This window comes from Indicator indicator, chromosome 2 (assembly GCF_027791375.1).
Source record: "Indicator indicator isolate 239-I01 chromosome 2, UM_Iind_1.1, whole genome shotgun sequence".
NCBI classification, from domain to species: Eukaryota; Metazoa; Chordata; class Aves; order Piciformes; family Indicatoridae; genus Indicator; species Indicator indicator.
In genome coordinates, this window is record NC_072011.1 from 1,046,316 (window position 1) to 1,068,843 (window position 22,528).

Sequence of the window (22,528 nt, forward strand, 5' to 3'; positions counted from 1 at the left end):
TCTATGACTCTATGAATAAATTGTAGTACTTACAGCACAGGATCTTTTCATTCTCTGTGTGTGTAGTGCTCAGTTCCTGGAGTGAAGCCTTAAAATGCACTGTTAGAAATTATTGAAGCACCACAGCATAGGACACAGAGCTTCTCTTCTCAGAGTCAGGTCTACCTGAGACCAAGCTAACAACAGGGTAGAGATCTTTAAAGTTTTACAAGGCTGTACTTGGGAGCCTGCCCTCTGCTTGCCTGTGCCCTTGCCAGGGCTGAGTGCTGAATCATTCTGATGATCCAAGCAGCCATCCACTGAAACCCTTGGCTTTGCTAGATGCGTGTGCCATCATCCTGGTGTGTAAGTAACTGCCTGGAAGATTCTGTGTACTGGGAAATGGAAGAATGTAGAAGATTCCTGGCTGCATATTTAGCTGTATTTTTTTCACACAAGGCAGACACACTGAATTTGCAATAATAGGAGAGCATCTGTGTGAATGTGGGAAGTAAAAAAGGACTTCATGAGGTTCAACAAGAGCAAGTGCAGGGTCCTGCACCTGGGCTGGAACAATCCTCACTGTCAATACAGGCTGGGGGAGGAGGTGATAGAAATAGATAGTCTGATGAAGAAGATGAGGGGCTTCTGGGTTGGAAGGGACCTCCACAGTTCTTCCAGTCCAACCCCTCTGCCCTCAGCAAGGACATCACCAACTGGATCAGCTAGCCTAAAGCCCTCTCCAGCCTCATCTGGAAGATCTCCAAGGATGGAGCCTCAACCACCTCCCTGGGCAACCTGTGCCAGTGTTCCACCACCCTCCTGCTGCACAACTTCTTCCTCACATCCAATCTCAAGCTGCTCTGCTCTACTTTGAAGCCATTGTCCCTGCTCCTGTCCCTGCAGCCCTTTGCAAACAGCCTCCCTGCAGCCTTCTTGGAGCCCCTTCAGGTCCTGGCAGGCTGCTCTTAGGTGTCCCTGCAGCCTTCTCTTCTCCAGGCTGAACACCCCCAGCTCCCTCAGCCTGTCCTCCTAGCAGAGCTGCTCCAAGCCCCTGAGCATTTTCCTGGCCTCCTCTGGCCCCTCTCCATCAGCTCCATGTCCTTCCTGTGCTGAGGGCTCCAGAGCTGCACACAGCACTGCAGGGGAGGTCTGAGCAGAGCAGAGCAAAGTGTCAGAATCACCTCTCTGGCTCTGCTGGCAATGCTGCTTTGGATGCAGCCCAGGCTGTGATTTGCCTTCCACACAATGAAGCTCCAAAAAAACTCTGCAGCATGTCTTGTGTAGAGCACCAGGTGGCTCTCTTTCCTCTCAGTTCCAGTTGGGACAGGAAACCTTGGCTGGTGCTTGGCTCTTTAGGAAAGCTCCATCCTTATTCCCTCCAGTGCCATGGCTCCTTAGGGCATGCTTTGTACTCATTCATCAGTGCAGACAGGATGTGGCTGTGAGGATGCAGGAGCATATTTGAAACTATTTAACACTACCTATTTCAAACAGCCACCCTCAACCCTCAACCTAAGGGTTGCTTAGAAGTTGAAGAAGGTGGCCTGGAAAAAATATATCAGTGATGCTGACCTAAGTCACAGCATTGCTTCATGCAGCAAGATGATTTCTCTTCTCTCAGGTTATGAAATGTTATAGATATAAGTTAAAAAAAATCCTTTGGTTCTGGTTTCTCACTTGATTGTTTTCAGTCTTTTAAAAATTAGTATTATAAGAGATCCTTATTTGTGTCTGCTAAATTTATTTCTACCTGATTTATTTCTGCCTTATTTATTTCTGCCTCATTTATCTCTGCCTTTTATTTATTTCTGCTTTATTTATTGCTGCCTTATTTATTTCTGGCTTATTAAAAAGTTTGATTTTTGAAGTCTTGCTTGTGAAGAAAAACAGAAGAAAGGAGCCTACAAGAAGGCTGCAGAGAGACTGTTTGCAAAGGGCTGCAGGGACAGGAGCAGGGACAATGGCTTCAAAGGAGAGCAGAGCAGCTTGAGATTGGATGTGAGGAAGAAGTTGTGCAGCAGGAGGGTGGTGGAACACTGGCACAGGTTGCCCAGGGAGGTGGTTGAGGCTCCATCCCTGGAGATCTTGCAGGTGAGGCTGGAGAGGGCTGTGGGCAAGCTGCTCTAGTTGGGGATGTCCCTGCTGAGTGCAGGGGGTTGGACTGGATGAGCTGTGGAGGTCCCTCCCAACCCAGCCCATTCTGTGATTCTGTAAATGCCTGACAAGGATATTGATGTTATAGACCAATAATTTGCAAATGAAAGCATATAGAGTTCAATTGTCAGATCATTTGGACAAGAAAAGAGCTCAGAATCACAGAAGTGTCAGGACTGGAAGGGACCTCAAGCCTCATCCAGTTCCAACCCCCTGCCATGGGCAGGGACACCTCACACCACAGCAGGTTGCTCACAGCCACATCCAGCCTGGCTGCAAAAACCTCCAGGGATGAGGCTTCCACCACCTCCCTGGGCAACCTGTGCCAGTGTCTCACCACCCTCATGGGGAACAACTTCTTCCTAACATCCAATCTCAATCTCCCCACTTCTAGTTTTGCTCCACCCCCCCCCCCCCAAGTCCTATCACTCCTTGATACCCTCAAAAGTCCCTCCCCAGCTTTCTTGTAGCCCCCTTCAGATCCTGGAAGGCCACAAGAAGGTCTCCTGAGAGCCTTCTCCTCTCCAGACTGCACAACCCCAACTCTCTCAGTCTGTCTCCAGAGCAGAGCAGCTCCAGCCCTCTCCTCATCCTTGTGGCCCTTCTCTGGACACCTTCCAGCACCTCCAGATCTTTCCTGAATAGATCTGCACATGCAGCCCAACAACAAAAAATAATCTGAGTTTATAGATCACCACATGCAGCCCAGCCACAGAAATTAATCTCAGGTTTCCCACAAGAGAGGGAGTTGGAGTCAGTCAGAAAGGAGTATGTTAGGATTCCTGGAGTAGTGGAGTCCTCTTTCTGTAAAGCTGTCTATGAAATCATTCCTAAATCATGCAGAAGCTGCTGCTGACCAAATCAGAGCTGGTTGGTGTGACTCTGGCAGCACAATATGTTTTCATCTGTCTGGAAATATTCTGTCTGCTGCAAACGCCTCAGGGCTCCCTGTCACCACAGATCTGCTTCCCTGGGGGTGTATGTTGGGAGGGGAGGTGTTTGTCAGGCCTGCTTGTGTAAGCATTTGTTAGCAGAGGCTCTCTCTGCATCTCAGTTCTTGGCATTGGCTGTGGCAGCAGGAAGCTTGGGATGTCCCTCAGTTGGCAGCAGCATTGCTTTCACAGGGAAGAAAGGAAGCACACAGTGCAAAGTCTTCCTCTGGATTGTGTGGCAGTGCTCAGTCAGATTCAGAGCTGAATCTAGTGCTTCACTCTGACTAGATAGATATTAGGAAAATACATCATCATCATCATCATCATCATCAACGTCGTCGTCGTCGTTCCTGTTCAACATCTTCCTCAATGCCATTGATGAGGGAACAGACAGACAGACAGAGTCTGCTCAGCAAGTTTGCTGCTGATAGCAAACTGGGAGGCTTGCCTGAGGCACCTGAAGGCTGTGAGGCCTTTCAGTGAAACTTGGACAGACTGAGAGCTGGGCAGAGAGGAACCTAATGAGGTTCAACAAGGATGAGTGCAGAGTCCTGCACCTGGGCAGGAAGAATAAACTGCAGCAGGACAGGGTGGGAGGGGATCTGCTGGAGAGCAGCCCTGGGGAGAAGGAGCTGGGAGTGCTGGTGGGCAGCAAGTTCTGCATGGGACAGCAATGTGCCCTGGGGGGCAAGAAGGCCAATGGGGTCCTGGGGGGCATTCAGAGGAGTGTGGCCAGCAGAGCCAGGGAGGTTCTCCTCCCCCTCTACTCTGCCCTGCTGAGACCTCACCTGGAATATTGCATCCAGTTCTGGGCTCCACAGTTCAGGAGGGACAGGGATCTGCTGGAGAGAGTCCAAGGGAGGGCTCCAAGGAGGGAAGGGACTGGAGCACTGCCTGGGGAGGAGAGTCTGAGAGCCCTGGGGGTGCTTAGTCTGAAGAGGAGAAGGCTGAGAGGGATCTGATCAATGCCCATCAATAGCTGAAGGCTGGGGGTCAGGAGGGAGGGGACAGGGACAGGCTCTGCTCACTTGCAGCCTGGGATAGGCCAAGGGGCAATGGATGGAAACTGCAGCACAGGAGGTTCCACCTCAACAGGAGGAGGAACTTCTTGACTGGGAGGGTGACAGAGCCCTGGAGCAGGCTGCCCAGAGAGGTTGTGGAGTCTCCTTGTGTGGAGCCTTTGCAGCCCTGTCTGGATGTGTTCCTGTGTGACCTGTGCTGGATTCTCTGCTCCTCCTCTGGCAGGGGGCTTGGACTGGGTGAACTCCAGAGGTCCCTTCCAACCCCTAACATCCTGTGAGCCTGTGATCATCATCATCGTCATCAACATCCTCATCACCATCATCATCATCATCACAACAACAGTACAAAGAATAACATTATCAACAACAAGAACAATGACCTGGGCTTTGGATGGCTTAAATGTCGTTGTTGTGGTAGGCAGTGGAAGGACAGACTGGCAGTGCAGGCAACCTTGGTGTCCAAACTGCTTTATGAAAGGTACTCTTCCTAGGGGAAATGGGAGTAACAATGATGATGATATTAGTTAGAAGTTCTTTACTATGAGGGTGATGAGCCACTGGCACAGGTTGCCCAGGGAGTTTGTGGCTGCCCCCTCCCTGGAGGTGTTCAAGGCCAGGCTGGATGAGGTCTTGAGCAACCTGGGCTGGTGGGAGGTGTCCCTGCCCATGGCAGGGGGTTGGAACTGGACGATCTCCAAGGTGCCTTCCAAAGTACACTATGAATCTGTGAATGTCCCTTGGATCAAATCTTGGCTTGATGCCTCTCAGAGTTGCTCACTCTAGTGTGCAACTCATGCCTTGCTGAGAGAGCTGACCCAGTGGCAGCACAGACTCCCTCCTTCCTTACCACCCATTCTCCTTCTGCTGGGGCAGTGTCTGAGAGCTATTGGTATTGGTCCTGTTGTCAACATTTATGTTTACTAGAGAAGGAGAAACAAGGCCACAGTGCTTACTGCAGTCATTCAAACAGGAGCCTGGTTGTGCTTTAGATGATTTCAACCCAGAGGAAAATGTGCATATGTTGCAACTAAGCAGAAGTGCAGTTGGGATATTCCAAGAACTCAGTTTCAGATGTAACTGCAAGTTCCTGAGCAGTTATCTAATCATCAAGCTTTGCAGTCTCAGACACAGAGTCACAGAATGCCATGGGACCTCTAAAGCTCATCCAGTCCAACCCCCCTGCCAGAGCAGGGGCACCTACAGCAGCTCACACAGGAACACAGCCAGCTGGGCTTGGAATATCTCCAGAGAGGGAGACTCCACAACCCCCCTGGGCAGCCTCCAACAGGCTTCTGTCAACCTCAAAGGGCAGAAAAAATTCTTCCTCCTGTTTGAATGGAACTTCCTATGGCTCAGCTTCCACCACTGCCCCTTGTGCTGGCATTGGGCATCAGCCAGCAGAGCCTGGCTCCAGCCTCTGGGCACTCCCCCTGCATATCTTCAGCACCAGCAATGAGGTCACCTCTCAGGCTCCTCCTCTCCAAGCTACAGAGCCCCAAATCCCTTGGAGTCCTTGGAGGTTTTCAACATCTTTCTGCATAAAGCCCTGAGTCACCTTCTCTGACCTCATTTCTCAACCTGCTTTGAGCAGCAGCCTGGATTAGATGACCCTCTGAGTCCTCTGCTCTGAATTTTCCTGTGGTCTTGTGATGCTGTGACCTCTCTCAAGAGTAAAAAACATCCTGGGCACTGGATGCTTTAAATATATTTTGTTTTGGATTTTAATATCCAAAGTAAACTCAATTTGAAGGAAAAAAAAAAAAAAAAGAACAAAATTCCCAGAAGTGCTGTTAGTGGTCAGAAAAATCCCAGGGTGAATCTTTAGCTTATAAACCAGGCTAGGAGGCCTTAGAGAGTTGTCCAATAGAGGACACATTCCAGACCTATGACAGCAGCTTCCAAAGGTTCAGTTTCTAGAGTAAGGTTTGGAAAGATGTAGCTTTTGGGTCCACACCCTCAGCATTAAAACCAAACCAAACTAAACCAAAACCCAACCCATCCATGACTGTTGCTGTGGGTGACTGACAAACAGCTGCTTTTTGAACAGCATGAATGAGTATCCTATCCTGGCACTACCCAAGGGCTGAGCTGATTTAAGACTTGGCTTCTGGCCAGGAGCAGGCAGTGTGAGCTTGCAGCACAGAAGGCAAATCACAGCCTGGGCTGCATGCAAAGCAGCATTGCCAGCAGAGCCAGAGAGGTGATTCTGACACTTTGCTCTGCTCTGCTCAGACCTCCCCTGCAGTGCTGTGTGCAGCTCTGGAGCCCTCAGCACAGGAAGGACATGGAGCTGATGGAGAGGGGCCAGAGGAGGCCAGGAAAATGCTCAGGGGCTTGGAGCAGCTCTGCTAGGAGGACAGGCTGAGGGAGCTGGGGGTGTTCAGCCTGGAGAAGAGAAAGCTGCAGGGACACCTAAGAGCAGCCTGCCAGGACCTGAAGGGGCTCCAAGAAGGCTGCAGAGAGACTGTTTGCAAAGGGCTGCAGGGACAGGAGCAGGGGCAATGGCTTCAAAGGAGAGCAGAGCAGCTTGAGATTGGATGTGAGGAAGAAGTTGTGCAGCAGGAGGGTGGTGGAACACTGGCACAGGTTGCCCAGGGAGGTGGTTGAGGCTCCATCCCTGGAGATCTTGCAGGTGAGGCTGGAGAGGGCTGTGGGCAAGCTGCTCTAGTTGGGGATGTCCCTGCTGAGTGCAGAGGGGTTGGGCTGGATGAGCTTTGGAGATCCCTTCCAACCCAGACCATTCTATGATTCAATGATTCAATGACTCTATGACTCTATGATTCTATGATTCTATGATTCAATGACTCTATGATTCTATGATTCTATGCTTTGGCCAGGTGAATCCCTACCCACCTGGAGCAAAAATCCACTTTGGAAGTGACTTTGCAAATAACATGATTTATGGAGAGAGAGAGATGTCTTCAGGTACTAGGAAAAGGGATCGTAGTTGAAATACATCTCAGATTTTCATGAAACTCCACCCTGACAGCTCAGGGCAAGTTTCAGTGTGGGGCACACCCTTCCTCAGCCCTAGTGTAAAACATTTAGACATATTCCATCATCAGAACCAGCATGAGGAGTGTTACAGCTGAGCATTTCTGGGAGAGCTTTATATCCTGTGTTCCTGGGATTACTTTTCCTACAGACACAAACTCTTCAGATTTATATCTAAGCCTTCCTACTACTCTAGAATCATCTTCCACCCACCTACTTTTAGTATTCACTGTAATTCTTGTCCACTCTTTATGAGTGATCACACAGAGTTTTGCTTCCTTCAGTTCCAGGCTCCTTGGTTCAAGAGGGACAGGGAATCGATTGAGAGAGTCCAGCAGAGAGCCCCAAAGCTGCTGAAGGCAGTGGAAGATCTTCCTTAGGAGGAGAGGCTGCGGGAGCTGAGAGCTCTGGAGCTTGGAGAGGAGGAGCCTGAGAGGTGAGCTCCTTGCTGGTGCTAAAGATGTGCAGGGGGAGTGCTGGAAGGACAGAGCGAGGCTCTGCTCAGAGATGTCCAAGGACAGCACAGGGGGCAATGGGTGCAAGCTGGATCAGAGGAAGTTCCACGTGAACAGAGGGAAAAACTTTTTGACTCTGAGGGTGACAGACCCCTAGAACAGGCTGCCCAGAGAGGGTGTGGAGTTTCCTTCTCTGGAGACTTTCCAAACCCACCTGGGTGTGTGACCTGCCCTAGGTGACCCTGCTCTGGCAGTGGGGGTTGGGCTGGATGAGCTTTCGTGGTCCCTCCCATCCCCCAACGTTCTGTGTCTCTCTGATTCCTTCCCAGTTCCACGAGCTACTGAATCACAGTTTCTGCTAGGACCTCATCCAAAGCCTATTGAGAGTAATTAAAAGATTTATCCACACTTAAATGAGCTTTGCTGCAGGCCTTCAGTTCAGTGATGCATAAGGCAAGTGGCTGAGTTTTTGCAAAGCCAGACTATTGTGCTGGAGGAGACTACAGTGATCGTCCAGTTCAGATTGCCACATGACAAAGCCTTTCAGGTTGCCCTGAATTTGCCTCATTTCATGGAAAAATGCTTTGTTTGCACCACCATCTGCCTGCTGAGGGATCAGCCAGGCTCACCTTGAACACTGAAAGCAGGAGAGGGCATTGAGCCTTCAAACCCTTGGCTGTCATAATTTTTTTAAATCTGATTTCCCCCCTGCATTTTAAGTTGTGTAGTGCTTTGGGTTTGATACTTATCAAACAGCACTGTTTGCTCTGTTGTGTCCAGTTTGGGGCACCTTAATGCATGAGAGATGTGGAGGTGCTGGAGCCAGGGCAGAGGAGGGCAAGGAAGCTGGGAAGGGTCTGGAGAAGAAATGTGCTGGAGAGAGACTGAAGGAGCTGGGGCTGGTTAGTGTGAAAGAGAGGAGGCTGAGGGGAGACCTCCTGGCTGTCTGCAGCTCCCTGCAAGGAGGTTGTGGAGAGGTTGGTGCTGGTCTCTTCTGCCAGGTGATTAGTGAGAGAAGAAGAGGGCAGAGCCTCAAGCTGCCCCTGGGGAGGTTTAGAGTGGCCCTTAGGCAGCAGAGTGGTCAGGGCTTGGAATGTGCTGGGCAGGGAGGTGGTGGAGTGCCCAAGGCTGGCTGTGTTTGAAGGTGGTTTGGCTGTGGTGCTTGGGGCTGTGGTTTAGGGGTGCCCCTTGGAGAGTAGGGTTAATGGTTGGGCTTGGTGCTCCTGAGGGGCTTCTCCAGCCTGAATGTTGCTGTGATTCTGTGATTAACCTTCTGCAATAGCACTGAATGATTCTGAAAGTGTTATTTTCATTCAGGAGATGTATCATGGGTAGGTGTGTAAACTTGAGAGGTCTCTGGGCAACCTGATCTAGTTGAGGATGTTCCTGCTGACTGCAGAGAGGATGAGCTTTGGAGGTCCCTTCCAGCCTGGACCATTCTATGATTCTCTGATTCTGTGATTCTGTGATTCTTTGATTCTATGATTCTGTGATTCTCTAATTCTATGATTCTGTGATTCTGTGATTTTATGATTCTGTGATTCTCTGATTCTGTAATTCTATGATTCTATGAATCTGTGATTCTCTAATTCTATGATTCTGTGATTCTATATCTGACTTTCATAAGAAAAAAAAAATAAATGTGATGCTTCTCTTCAGGGTTATTTTATACCTGACTATTTTTGTCTGAGTAACTCAGCACAGGGGATGCCAGCTCAGTAATTCTGAAGAGGCAGACTTCCAGAACTGGGTGGAATGTCTGAACATATTAGACTTGTGCCAGAACACAGATGAATCAAAACATCCTTATGTCTAGTCTACACAGTTCCAACTGATGTGCTAAAGGAGCAGAATCTCACCCAGGCTGCTTCACTCCACTTTTTGGGCTTGGGAAATGGGTTAAGCTGCAGACATGAGCTTATTTTGCAGACACTGGGCACAGAGCACAATGCAGCCAGAGCTACATTCAGCATTCAGGCTGGAAAAGCCTCTCAGGATCCCCAAGCCCAACCATTAACCCTACTCTGCAAGGGGCACCCCTAAACCACAGCCCCAAGCACCACAGCCAAACCACCTTCAAACACAGCCAGCCTTGGGCACTCCACCACCTCCCTGCCCAGCACATTCCAAGCCCTGACCACTCTGCTGCCTAAGGGCCACTCTAAACTTCCCCATGGGCAGCTTGAGGCTCTGCCCTCTTCTTCTGTCACCGATGACCTGGGAGAAGAGACCAGCACCAACCTCTCCACAACCTCCTTTCAGGGAGCTGGAGACAGCCAGGAGGTCTCCCCTCAGCCTCCTCTCTTTCACACTAACCAGCCCCAGCTCCTTCAGTCTCTCTTCATCACCTATGAGGTTCCTTCATTTCCTGACAGCACCCAGTTCAGACCCAGAACCATTCCTCACTTCACCCTGAGCCTGACCCCATGCCTTGGTGGGCTCTCCAAGTCTCCCCAAGTCTTTCCAAGGCTCCCCAAAGTCTCTCTCAGTCTCCAGAATGCAAAGTCAGCATATAAACAGGCAGTTCCCATCAGCAGGCTGCCACTCTGCAGGATGCCAGCCTGAAAACTATTCCCCCCCGTGTTTCTTTTGGAGGCTGTTGTGCTTGCCTGAGAATCCCACCTGCTCCCCAGCAGCATCTGCCTGAAGATGAGGGGTGGGAGGGCTGTGGGGAGTGAGCATGCACCCGTGGATATAGATGTGTGTGTGTACGTGTGGAGGCTTCAGCCCTGGCAGCGTTCACGCCAGGTTGGACGGTGCCTACAGCAACCTGCTCTAGTGGGAGGTGTCCCTGCCCAAGGCAGGGGCTTGGAACTCGATGATCTTTGGGATCCCTTCCAACCCAACCCATTCGATGTGATTCCACATTCCGCTGCCCGGTTCTCCTGCCCCGCTCCCCCCGGTGCCTACCCCAGGAACGCCCCCGCGGGTTCTGCTGCAGTCTGCCCGCCGGAGCCGCGCCTTGCCCCTGGGCAGCGGCAACCTCTCCTCTCCCATCCCTCCCTCCCTGCCACCTCCCTCACTCCCTCCCTCCCCCGCCCGCGGAGCCTCCTCCCGTGTCCCGGCCCTGCGCATAGCGGCGGCCACCGCGGGCAGCGAGCGGCATGGCAAGGACCCGCCGGGCTGGCACCCTGCTCCTCGGCCTCCTCCTCCTCTGCAGCTCCGCGGCGGCCGGGTACGTGGGGCCGGGCAGGACGGGGCTGTGGGGGGCGGCGCTTCCTCTTCCCTCTTCTCCTAGCCCGGCGCGGAGGCAGCGGGGGGCGGTGGGGGCTGCCCGCCCGGAGCCTTCTGCCTCCGTGCTCGACAGCCTCCTGCCTCCGTGCCCAGCAGCCTCCTATCTTCGTGCCCGACAGCCTCCTGTCTCCCTCCGTGCCCGGCAGCCTCCTGCCTGTCTCCGTGCCTGGCAGCCTCCTGTCTCCCTCCGTGCCCGGCAGCCTCCTGCCTGTCTCCGTGCCCAGCAGCCTGCCCGGGGAGGGAGCAGAACAGCGCTGCCCTGTCCCCCCCTTCGGCAAAGCCCTGCTGTGCTGCGCAGCGCCTGGGAGTGAGCATCCCCTCCAGCACAGGAGCTTTGCGACCTTGTTTTGCGGGCGCTGGTACTTTATTTTGGGCGCTGGCGTTTCACTCCCTGCCCCTTCTGCCTCTCCCGTTTGGATTTTCCAGACCTACGTTCCTGGTGGTAGCTCCCTGGAGCATCAGACCTGGAGCAAACGTGACCGTGGGGGTGGCTCTGCTGCCGGACAGCCCAGCACAGGTCACTGTCCGGGGAGAAGTCATCAGGGATAATGAGACTGTCCTCAGAAGGGAGATGGTCTTTGAGAAAGGTAAGAGACTGAAGCTGCCTGCAAGGATCTAAATTTGCCTTTGTTTTTTTTTCTTCCCCCACAAATATTTTGTTGCTCCCAAAATATCACAGCTTCTAAACGGTACTAAAATAGCAAACTGTATTTTAACTGAGAGTAATAAATCCTGCAGCTGAACATATTCTTGTCCTCTGCTGGCACTGGGTGCAGATGTGGGTGACTGAGCTGGCCCAGGGAGTGGCTGCAGGGTGTGCTGACTGGTTGGAAATGCTGAAAATAACCATCTAGTGGTGAAAGTGTGAGGGATGTGGGGTTTGTGAGCAGCTAGGGAGTGCTCTGGTCAATGCAGTTGGGGCTGCTGATGAAGAAAGAGACGAAGAGGAGCTTTTGATTAGGCTTGTTGCCGAGAGGGAAGCCAGGGGGCTGATGGTAAGGGTCAAACAAGGGGGGACAGAACCTGGAGCTAGCTGCTGCTTATGGCAGGAGGACCTGAGCGTGATAGGAAGTCCAGTATCTTTATCAATGACCTGGCTGAAGGAATGGAGAGCACCTACAGCAATTCTCTGATGACACCCAAATGGGGGCTGGCTGACAACTGCTAGACTATGCTGGCATCCAACCAGAGCTGGACAGGCTGAGAGCTGGGTGCAGGCAAACCTCGTGGAGTTCAAGAAGGACAAGGGCAGGGTCCTGCACCTGGGGAGGAGTAACAGCAGCCAGCAGGACAGGTTAGAGGCTGCCCTGCTGGAGAGCAGCTCCATGGAGAAAGAGCTTGGAGTGCTGGTGGGCAGCAAGTTCTGCATGGGACAGCAATGTGCCCTGGTGGCCAAGAGAGCCAATGGGGTCCTGGGGTGCAGCAAGCAAAGTGTGACCAGCAGGGCTGGGGAGGTTCTGCTCCCCCTCTGCTCTGCTCTGCTGAGGCTACAGCTGCAATCCTGTGTCCAGTTTGGGGCTCCCCAGTTGAAGAGAGATAGAGACCTGCTGGAGAGAGTGCAAGGGAGAGGCAGGAGGATGCTTAGGGGACTTGAGCATCTCCCCTGGGAAGAGAGCCTGAGAGCCCTGGGGCTGTTTAGTGTGGAGAAGAGAAGGCTGAGAGGGGATGTGATCAATGTCTCTCAAGAGCTGAGGGCTGGGGGTCAAGTGGAGGGGGCCAAACCACCTTCAAACACAGCCAGCCTTGGGCACTCCACCACCTCCCTGCCCAGCACATTCCAAGCCCTGACCACTCTGCTGCCTAAGGGCCACTCTAAACCTCCCCAGTGGCAGCTTGAGGCTCTTCCCTCTTGTTCTGTCACTAATCACCTGGCAGAAGAGACCAGCACCAACCTCTCCACAAGCTCCTTGCAGGGAGCTGCAGACAGCCAGGAGGTCTCCCCTCAGCCTCCTCTCTTTCACACTAACCAGCCCCAGCTCCTTCAGCCTCTCCATCAGATTTATTCTCCTCCAGCAACCAGTGGAAAAGCCTAAACCCACTGCAAATCTCCTGTAGTACTGTTGCTAATTATAATAACCACAAACCAACTAATCTCAGTGTTCCTCCCTGAGTTAAATAACATTTATGCATCTGATCTGTTTGTGTCCCAGCCTAAGAATAACAGTTCTGATGCATGCCTAAGGCAGTTAATTTAGGAGGGTGTATTTGCTAGCACCTGAAATCTCCATGCAAGTAAAACCAGGCTGCTCATCATGCCTGTGGCTTTTAATCCTAAATCTCCATGAGGTGCAGCCTGCCACATTGAGATTTTACTCATTCAAAAGTACAGACTAAGACTATTGGCCTAGACCCAGCAGAGGATTCAGTAGTGGATAAAGGACGCTTCTTATTCTGTGGAGAAATAACTTGGAGACATTTGTCATGCTGTTAGCAGTGAGCTTGCCCTTTTAAGTTCACAATTTCCTCTTCAGACCTTTTCTGGCAATATTTTCATACAAACCTAAACCAAACTCAAACCAACTGATTGCTTGCTTGCATGAGCCAGCAATGTACTCTGATGGCCAAGAAAGCCAAGGGCGTCCTGGGGGGATTAGAAGGGCTGTGGTTAGGAGGTCAAGAGAGGTTCTCCTCCCCCTCTACTCTGCCCTGCTGAGGCCACAGCTGGAATCTTGTGTCCAGTTCTGGGCCCCTCAGGTCAGGAAGGACCTCAGGGAACTGCTTGAAAGAGTCCAGCAGAGAGCCCCAAAGCTGCTGAAGGCAGTGGAAGATCTTCCTTAGGAGGAGAGGCTGAGGGAGCTGAGGGCTCTGGAGCTTGGAGAGGAGGAGCCTGAGAGGTGAGCTCCTTGCTGGTGCTCAAGATGTGCAGGGGGAGTGCCCAGAGGCTGGAGCCAGGCTCTGCTGGGTGATGCCCAATGCCAGCACAAGGGGCAGTGGTGGAAGCTGAGCCATAGGAAGTTCCATGGAAACAGGAGGAAGAATTTTTTGCCTGTGAGGGTGAGAGAAGCCTGTTGGAGGCTGCCCAGGGGGGTTGTGAAGTCTCCCTCTCTGGAGATATTCCAAGCCCATCTGGCTGTGTTCCTGTGTGAGCTGCTGTAGGTGCCCCTGCTCTGGCAGGGGGGTTGGACTGGATGATCTCTGGAGGTCCCTTCCAGCCTCTAAAGTACTGTGATGCTGTGCTAAAATATGTAGTGATGTTGTTGTGGCTGATGTTAGTCTAAGGATGTGAGCAGAGGAAGACTGGAGGGGCTTTTACTGGTCCAGCTGTTGCTGTTGAGGGTAGGACCCTCCGTCTGTCTCCCAAGCACACAGCATCTTCTTTAAATGACATCACTGCTGCTTATGTTAGTGCCCAGAAGTGTTCCTTTATCTCTCACTTGGGCCTGTTAAGTTACCCAGAGAGGGTAATACAGTGCTGTTACTGTTCTGGTGGTGTGCATGAGGCTGATGAGCTTCATTCAGGGAGCTTCTCCTCCCCCGCTGCTCTGCCCTGGTGGGGCCTCGTCTGGAGTATTGTGTCCAGTTCTGGGATCCTCTGTTCCAGAGAGACAGGAAACTGCTGGAGGGATTCCAAGGAGGCCTTGAGAATGATTAAGTGAATAGAAGGTCTCTCTTGTGAGGAGAGCCTGAGAGCCCTGGGGCTGTTTAGTGTGGAGAAGAGAAGGCTGAGAGGGGATCTGATCAATGTCTCTCAAGAGCTGAGGGCTGGGGGTCAAGTGGAGGGGGCCAGGCTCTGCTGGGTGCTGCACAGCAAGAAGCCAAGGAGCAATGGAGACAAAGTGGAAGAGAGAAGGTTTCATCTCAAGAGGAGGAGAAACTTCTTTGGTGTGAGGGTGAGGGAGCCCTGGAGCAGGCTGCCCAGAGAGGTTGTGGAGTCTCCTTCTCTGGAGCCTTTCCAAACCCACCTGGATGCATTGCTGTGTGGCCTGCCCTGGGTGCTGCTGCTCTGGCAGGGGGTTGGACTGGAGGATCTCTGGAGGTCCCAACCCCTACCATTCTGTGATTGCCATGTTCAGTAGGATGTGTCATGCAAAATCAGGGAGTCAGGGTGCAGTTGGAGTTGTTGGCTGACTATGCAGAGAGCTGGAGCTGCTCCCTCTGCCTCGTTTAGGCTGCAAGTTCCATGGCACTGCTGCCCAAGCTGGCTCAGTTCTATGCTCTGTATTTTTCCCTGCACAGTGACAGCAACAGCAGGGGATTAACTGCTTTGAGAGAGGTTGTTTTGCCTAAAGCATAAAGTTGTTATTATTTTGTTCAATATTTTCTTTGGCAGAGAGCTTCCCTGGCTCCGAGTGCCAACATCTGTGCCGATGGAGCCGAGGTGGGAGCAGGGCTGGGAATGGGATTCTGGGGACAGAGGGCAGGCTGAGTGTAGTGCTTGTATTAGTGCTGTTTAACCTTGCAGGCTGAGTTCAGCTGAGTGCCTAAGTTTAACAACCCTCCCATACCTGTGACAAAGTGCTTCTGTAGTCGCTGGATGGATGAGTTCTGATTCTCCAGCAGCAGCTCAGTGTAGTCTGAATTTCTGAGTGAGTTCCATAAAAAGTTCTTGCAGAATTGGAGGCACAGTCATTTTTCCCCTTGTAGACTCATATATTCATAGAATGGTTTGGGTTGGAAAGGACCTTGAAAATCATCCAGTTCCAACCCCCCTGCCACAGGCAGGGACACCTTCCACCAGAGCAGATTGCTCAATGCCTGGCCTTGCAAACCTCTAGGGATAATGGTGGCCTAAGGGATATCCTGGTGTCTCTTTTATTTCCTCTATAAGAATCAGAGTGCTTGCCCTCCCATGGAGCAGTACAGAAAGGGTGGCTACCAGGAGGATGGAGACTCCCTTTCTGCAAGAGGTCCCATGAAAAAAGTGAGGGTACAGGACAAAAGTTCGTGTCAGTAAGGCTTTTGATGCCATCTCCTATAACATCCTCATAGGACAGCTCAGGAAATGCAGCACAGATGGCTGGGCTGTGAGGTGGATTGCAAACTGGCTCCATAACAGAGCTCAGAGGGTTGTCAGCAGTGGCACAGAATCAGCTTGGAGGCCTGTGGGCAGTGGTGCTCCCCAGGGAGCAGTGCTGGGTCCAGGGAGATGGCTTAAGACCAATGTTTTGGTACAGCAGTGAGGTCAATTAGATGAACTGTAGTGGAAACAGAGCAACTGAGTGTTTGCAAACAGGATGCTGCTGCCACAGGAAAACTGTGCAAGCAAGCACAACCCAAAAGAATAAAGAGAGAATGGGAGAGAAGAGGTTTTGCTTGTCTGGAGTGGATTGCAGAGAAGCATGCATCACCAGCTGGAAGCTGTTCCTGTGCTCTGCACCAAGCCTTGACACATTTTTCTGTGGAGATGCAGTGCCAGGTCCTCAGTCTGACTGAAGGCATCAAAGGCTTGTGTGCAATCAGAGCTCTTGGCTTTCCTGGGTCAGCAGCAACAAGATGATAGCAGTAACAGGCAAGTTCAGCTGGAGGCATGGATGGCTTCCTTGGCAGTGATTGCAGTGCAGAGTCACTTTTGCCATGCAGGGATCAGTGCTGGGCCCAGTTTTGTTCAATGTCTTTACCAGTGACCTGACTGAGGGCATTGAGAGTACCCTCAGCAAGTTCTGATGACACCAAACTGGGGAGTGGCTGACACCCCTCAGGCTGTGCTGGCATCCAACCAGAGCTGGACAGGCTGAGAGCTGGCTGCAGGCAAAGCTCATGGAGTTCAAGAAGGACAAGGGCAGGGTCCTGCATCTGGGGAGGAACAACAGCAGGCAGCAGGACAGGTTAGAGGCTGCCCTGCTGGAGAGCAGCTCCATGCAGAAAGAGCTTGGAGTGCTGGTGGGCAGCAAGTTCTGCATGGGACAGCAATGTGCCCTGGTGGCCAAGAGAGCCAATGGGGTCCTGGGGTGCAGCAAGCAAAGTGTGGCCAGCAGGGCTAGGGAGGTTCTGCTCCCCCTCTGCTCTGCTCTGCCCTGCTGAGACCACAGCTGCAATCCTGTGTCCAGTCTGGGGCTCCCCAGTTGAAGAGAGACAGAGAGCTGCTGGTGAGAGTCCAAGGGAGAGGCAGGAGGATCCTTAGGGGACTTGAGCATCTCCCCTGGGAAGAGAGCCTGAGAGCCCTGGGGCTGTTTAGTGTGGAGAAGAGAAGGCTGAGAGGGGATCTGATCAATGTCTCTCAAGAGCTGAGGGCTGGGGGTCAAGTGGAGGGGGCCAAGCTCTGCTGGGTGCTGCACAGCAAGAAGCCAAGGAGCACTGGAGACAAATTGGAAGAGAGAAGGTTTCATCTCAAGAGGAGGAGAAACTTCTTTGGTGTGAGGGTGAGGGAGCCCTGGAGCAGGCTGCCCAGAGAGGTTGTGGAGTCTCCTTCTCTGGAGCCTTTCCAACCCCACCTGGATGCATTGCTGTGTGGCCTGCCCTGGGTGCTGCTGCTCTGGCAGGGGGGTTGGACTGGGTCCCTTCCAACCAGTAATGTACTCTGATGCTGTGATATTTATGCAGTCATTGATCAGTAAAGATGGAGTTTGAACTGGCAGGAGCTGTGGTCTGGCAGGGTTTGCTCCCCAGCCCTTGCAGTGTGTAGCAGTGCACTGTTAGGGCTTCCATTAGATTCCCCGCCAAAACCTTTTTTTTTAATTTGAAATCTGCCCCAGAGAGCAAATCTCACCACACTCAGAACATGGAAGCTAATTGGAATTGTGTTTATAAAATAAAGCAAATGTAGCAGTATAATAAAGCAATAAACATGTCCAGAGTGTATTTACATATATATATAAATATATATAGCAAAAATAGCAGCACAGGACCCCTCTGAACCTTTGATTCAGCTCTTTGCCCTCTCTTGGGGACGGAGGGCCCCAAGACAGTTTTACAACTACACACTCCCTCTCTCTCCCCTCCCCCCCTTTACCTTTGAAGGAGTAAAACAGATAAGGCCAAGGTCAGAGGGAGGATAGCACAGCACAGAGGCAGAAGCGGAGCAGCAAAGAGCCAGCAGGCAAAGCAGAACAACCAAACTTTGCTGCAAGATAGAAGGTTTATCAAAGCACCAGTGGAATGATATTAACCTCTCTGTTGTTATCATCATTATCATTCTCTGTCCAACCCCTTACACTGTTTATCCATGACTAAGTTGTCTCTGGAGTTGTCCTTATCACAACTAATTTCTAAGTGAGGGGCTCTAGGTACTAGCTTAAACCACTGCAGTGCAGGAGGAATCTTACACCTTGGTTGTGACAGCTTCTGAAAAGTCTCTTGTTCCATGTTGGTGTTATAATCACTTGCAGAGAGCCAGTAGCAAGTAAATTGCAAGGAGGCATCCAGTTCTGGGCTCCCAGTTCAGGAGGGACAGGGATCTGCTGGGGAGAGTCCGAGGGAGGGCTCCAAGGATGCTGAAGGGACTGGAGCACTGCCTGGGGAGGAGAGGCTGAGAGCCCTGGGGGTGCTTAGTCTGGAGAGGAAAGGCTGAGAGGGATCTGATCAATGTCTATCAATAGCTGAGGGGTGGGGGTCAGGAGGGAGGGGACAGGGACAGGCTCTGCTCAGTTGCAGCTTGGGACAGGCCAAGGGGCAATGGATGGAAACTGCAGCACAGGAGGTTCCACCTCAACAGGAGGAGGAACTTCTTGACTGGGAGGGTGCCAGAGCCCTGGAGCAGGCTGCCCAGAGAGGTTGTGGAGTCTCCTTGTGTGGAGCCTTTGCAGCCCTGTCTGGATGTGTTCCTGTGTGACCTGTGCTGGATTCTCTAGTCCTGCTCTGGCAGGGACTTGGACTGGAAGCTCTCCAGAGGTCCCTTCCAACCCCTGACATCCTGCAAACCTGCTTTCCTTTGTGGTCTTAGAATCACTTGCAAAGAGCAAGCAGCAAGTAAATTGCAAGGAGGATTAGCTGTAAGAAAAGCTTCCCTGAGTCACAGAATCACAGAATTAACCAGCTTGGAAAAGACCTCTGAGATCACCCAGTCCAGCCTGTCACCCAACACCATCTAATCAACTAAACCATGGCACTAAGGGCCTCATCCAGTCTTATTTTAAACACTTCCAGGGATGGTGACTTCACTCAGGAGCTGCCTTCATTCACCTGACTCTGTGAGTGTTTTGAGTTCTTAAGAATAAGATTGAGTTAGGGCTTTGGGTATGGAGACAGACTGAGAGAGTTCAGTCTGCAGAGGAGAAGGCTCTGAGAAGACCTTCTTGTGGCCTTCCAGCATCTGAAGAGGGCTACAAGAAATCTGGGAAGGGACCTTCTAGTGTGTCAGGGAGTGATAGGACTGGAGGGAATGGAGCAAAACTAGAAGTGAGGAGATTCAGATTGGATGTTAGGAGACACTGGCACAGGTTGCCCAGGGAGGTGGTGGAAGCCTCATCCCTGGAGGTTTTTGCAGCCAGGCTGGATGTGGCTGTGAGCAACCTGCTGTGGTGTGAGGTGTCCCTGCCCATGGCAGGGGGTTGGAACTGGATGGTCCTTGAGGTCCCTTCCAAGCCTGACAATTCTATGAGTGTATTTAAGATAGAACATAATCTACTTAAGACAAGGGGAGTGAGAAGTATTTTGTGAACTGAGGAGACTATTTTATAACAGCACAGGTAGTTGGGGTTCCCTGTAAATGGCTTGCACTGCATGGTCATTAATTTGCGCTGCTGCTCTTTACAGTGAAGCAAATGCACTTGCTAACAGGCTAGAGCCTGATAAATACTCAACTAGGGTTTATGAATCCTGCTAGAGCTTGTGAGAACATCTGTCGAGCTTAGACACGCAGTGATCATCCAAACAGACAATGGAAAACCTGCCCTTACCAGCAGCAGGCTTTGCATACTTAATTATATGGTTCTGGCCATGGCAGTGTGTGACACAGTGGAGAGTACTAGGAGTAGTAAGTTGTAAAGTAATAGGGAATGAATCATAGAATCACAGCCTGGGTTGGGCTGGAAGGGACCTCCACAGCTCATCCAGTCCAAGCCCTCTGCACTCAGCAGGGACATCCCCAACTAGAGCAGCTTGCCCACAGCCCTCTCCAGCCTCACCTGCAAGATCTCCAGGGATGGAGCCTCAACCACCTCCCTGGGCAACCTGTGCCAGTGTTCCACCACCCTCCTGCTGCACAACTTCTTCCTCACATCCAATCTCAAGCTGCTCTGCTCTGCTTTGAAGCCATTGTCCCTGCTCCTGTCCCTGCAGCCCTTTGCAAACAGTCTCTCTGCAGCCTTCTTGGAGCCCCTTCAGGTCCTGGCAGGCTGCTCTTAGGTGTCCCTGCAGCCTTCTCTTCTCCAGGCTGAACACCCCCAGCTCCCTCAGCCTGTCCTCCTAGCAGAGCTGCTCCAAGCCCCTGAGCATTTTCCTGGCCTCCTCTGGCCCCTCTCCATCAGCTCCATGTCCTTCCTGTGCTGAGGGCTCCAGAGCTGCACACAGCACTGCAGGGGAGGTCTGAGCAGAGCAGAGCAAAGTGTCAGAATCACCTCTCTGGCTCTGCTGGCAGTGCTGCTGTGGATGCAGCCCAGGCTGCCCTTGGCCTTCTGTGCTGCAAGCTCACACTGCCTGCTCCTGGCCAGCTTCTCCCCCACCAGCACCCCCAAGTCCTTTTCCTCAGGGCTGCTTTCTCTCCCCTCCTCCCCCAGCCTGTCTTGCCAGTGAGGATTGTTCAGCCCAGGTGCAGAACCCTGCACTTGCTCTGGTTGACCCTCATGAGGTTCACCTGGGCACCACCTCTGCAGCCTGTCCAGGTCCCTCTGGATCCCATCCTGTCCCTCTGGGGTATCAACAGCACCACTCAGCCTGGTGCCACCTGAACACTGCCCATGGTGCTCTGGAGCCTCTCCAACTCCACCTGGATGCATTGCTGTGTGGGCCACCCTGGGTGATGCTGCTCTGGCAGGGAGGTTGGACTGGATGAGCTTTGGAGGTCCCTTCCAACCTGTAACATTCTGTGATGCTGTGATTTTAAACTCATTCTGGCAGTATGGGAAATAATCAGGGGGAAAAGGGCTGTGATTAACCAGGATAACTGCATAGTTCTGCTTGTGTTAAGGAATAAAAGATTATTCACTGGCTGGGCAGCAAGGTGAGACAGCAGTCCTGTGGAAAAGGTATGTGGGATGCTGGCTTAAAGGCACCAAGAGGTGAAGGCTTGTAAGCAATGTTGTAGTGCTCAAAAGAGAAGCAAATGCTGTGCTCAGATGTTTGCACAGAAATACTTTCTGTGAGTAATTAGAAAGGAAGCTGTGAAGGGCCTGGAGAAGAAATGTGCTGGAGAGAGACTGAAGGAGCTGGGGCTGGTTAGTGTGAAAGAGAGGAGGCTGAGGGGAGACCTCCTGGCTGTCTGCAGCTCCCTGCAAGGAGGCTGTGGAGAGGTTGGTGCTGGTCTCTTCTGCCAGGTGATTAGTGAGAGAAGAAGAGGGCAGAGCCTCAAGCTGCCCCTGGGGAGGTTTAGAGTGGCCCTTAGGCAGCAGAGTGGTCAGGGCTTGGAATGTGCTGGGCAGGGAGGTGGTGGAGTGCCCAAGGCTGGCTGTGTTTGAAGGTGGTTTGGCTGTGGTGCTTGGGGCTGTGGTTTAGGGGTGCCCCTTGCAGAGTAGGGTTAATGGTTGGGCTTGGTGCTCCTGAGGGGCTTCTCCAGCCTGAATGTTGCTGTGATTCTGTGATAGGCACCTGGGGTGCCTGGGTTTGAGGCACTCCTCAAGGAGGTTGCAAACTGACTGGCAAAATTCCAGGGGAAAGCAGAGGATCAGATTTCAGGTATCTCAGGAGGCAAGTTCTAACCAGACAGAAGGTGGAAATGAGTTCTAGAACTCCGTGTCCCGGGTGGTGTGGGTGGAAAATATGATCAAGGTCTGTTGAAGACACTGATTGTGGCTTCTCAAGCACCAAGCTTCAGACTGCAGAGGCTAGGGAGATGAGACTCTGAGGGCTGTCTGCACCAGGAGCCTTGCTGGCTCCCATGCTCTGCTGTCTCTCTGTGAAGGCAGAGCTGAGACTTGTGGCTGGTTTGGTAATCACCTCAAACACAAATTCAGTGAATTAGCCCCAAAATAAATAAGCAGGACCAGCTCAGAAGGGGTTTGGAAGCAAATGAAGCTCTCTTTACAAGCAAACTAAGATGAAAAAACAAACCACCCTCCCCTTCCACTCTCTGTGAGAGGAAACTTGAATGAATCCTGAATGCTTTTTTTGCAGTGAATGACTTTGAGAGGTGATTTGGCTTGGGAATGTTGCTCCCTTTGCAGCAAGTGACTGGAGGAGGGTGGTATGAGCACTGCCAAGTGGCTGCCAGGGGCAGGCTTAGCCACATTTTGTCCTGGTAGGATTTCACCACATTTATACCAGAATGAAAACTGCATCTCCTTTAAATGGCGGTAACAGGAGCTTTGTGTTTACTTCATGGACATCAGAATGGATAATAATGATGACAAATAGGGCAGGGAGAAATGGAATGAGGTTCAACAAGGGCAAGGGGAGAGGCTTGCACCTGGGAAAGAACAACCTCATGCAGCAGAATGGGTTGGGGACTGAGCTGCTGGAGAGCAGGGAAGGGGAAAAGGCCCTGGGGGTCCTGGTGGGTGGGAAGTTGCCCATGAGCCAGCAATGTGCTCTGGTGGCCAAGAAGGCCAATGGCAGCCTGGGGGGGATTAGAAGGGCTGTGGTTAGGAGGTCAAGAGAGGTTCTCCTCCCCCTCTACTCTGCCCTGCTGAGGCCACAGCTGGAATCTTGTGTCCAGTTCTGGGCCCCTCAGCTCAAGAAGGACCTCAGGGAACTGCTTGAGAGAGTCCAGCAGAGAGCCCCAAAG

The 22,528-nt window shown here is 52.1% G+C and overlaps 1 protein-coding gene across 1 annotated transcript in view; it reads left to right on the forward strand.

The window, feature by feature from the left end:
• The first annotated feature begins 10,643 nt into the window (after positions 1-10,643).
• The window catches only part of CD109 (CD109 molecule), a 106,370-nt gene continuing 94,485 nt past the window's right edge, over positions 10,644-22,528 (forward strand). The window contains exons 1-2 of the mRNA XM_054398291.1: positions 10,644-10,714; positions 11,200-11,360. Coding sequence (XP_054254266.1) covers positions 10,644-10,714; positions 11,200-11,360 — 232 coding nt within the window. The remainder of the gene's footprint in view (positions 10,715-11,199; positions 11,361-22,528) is intronic.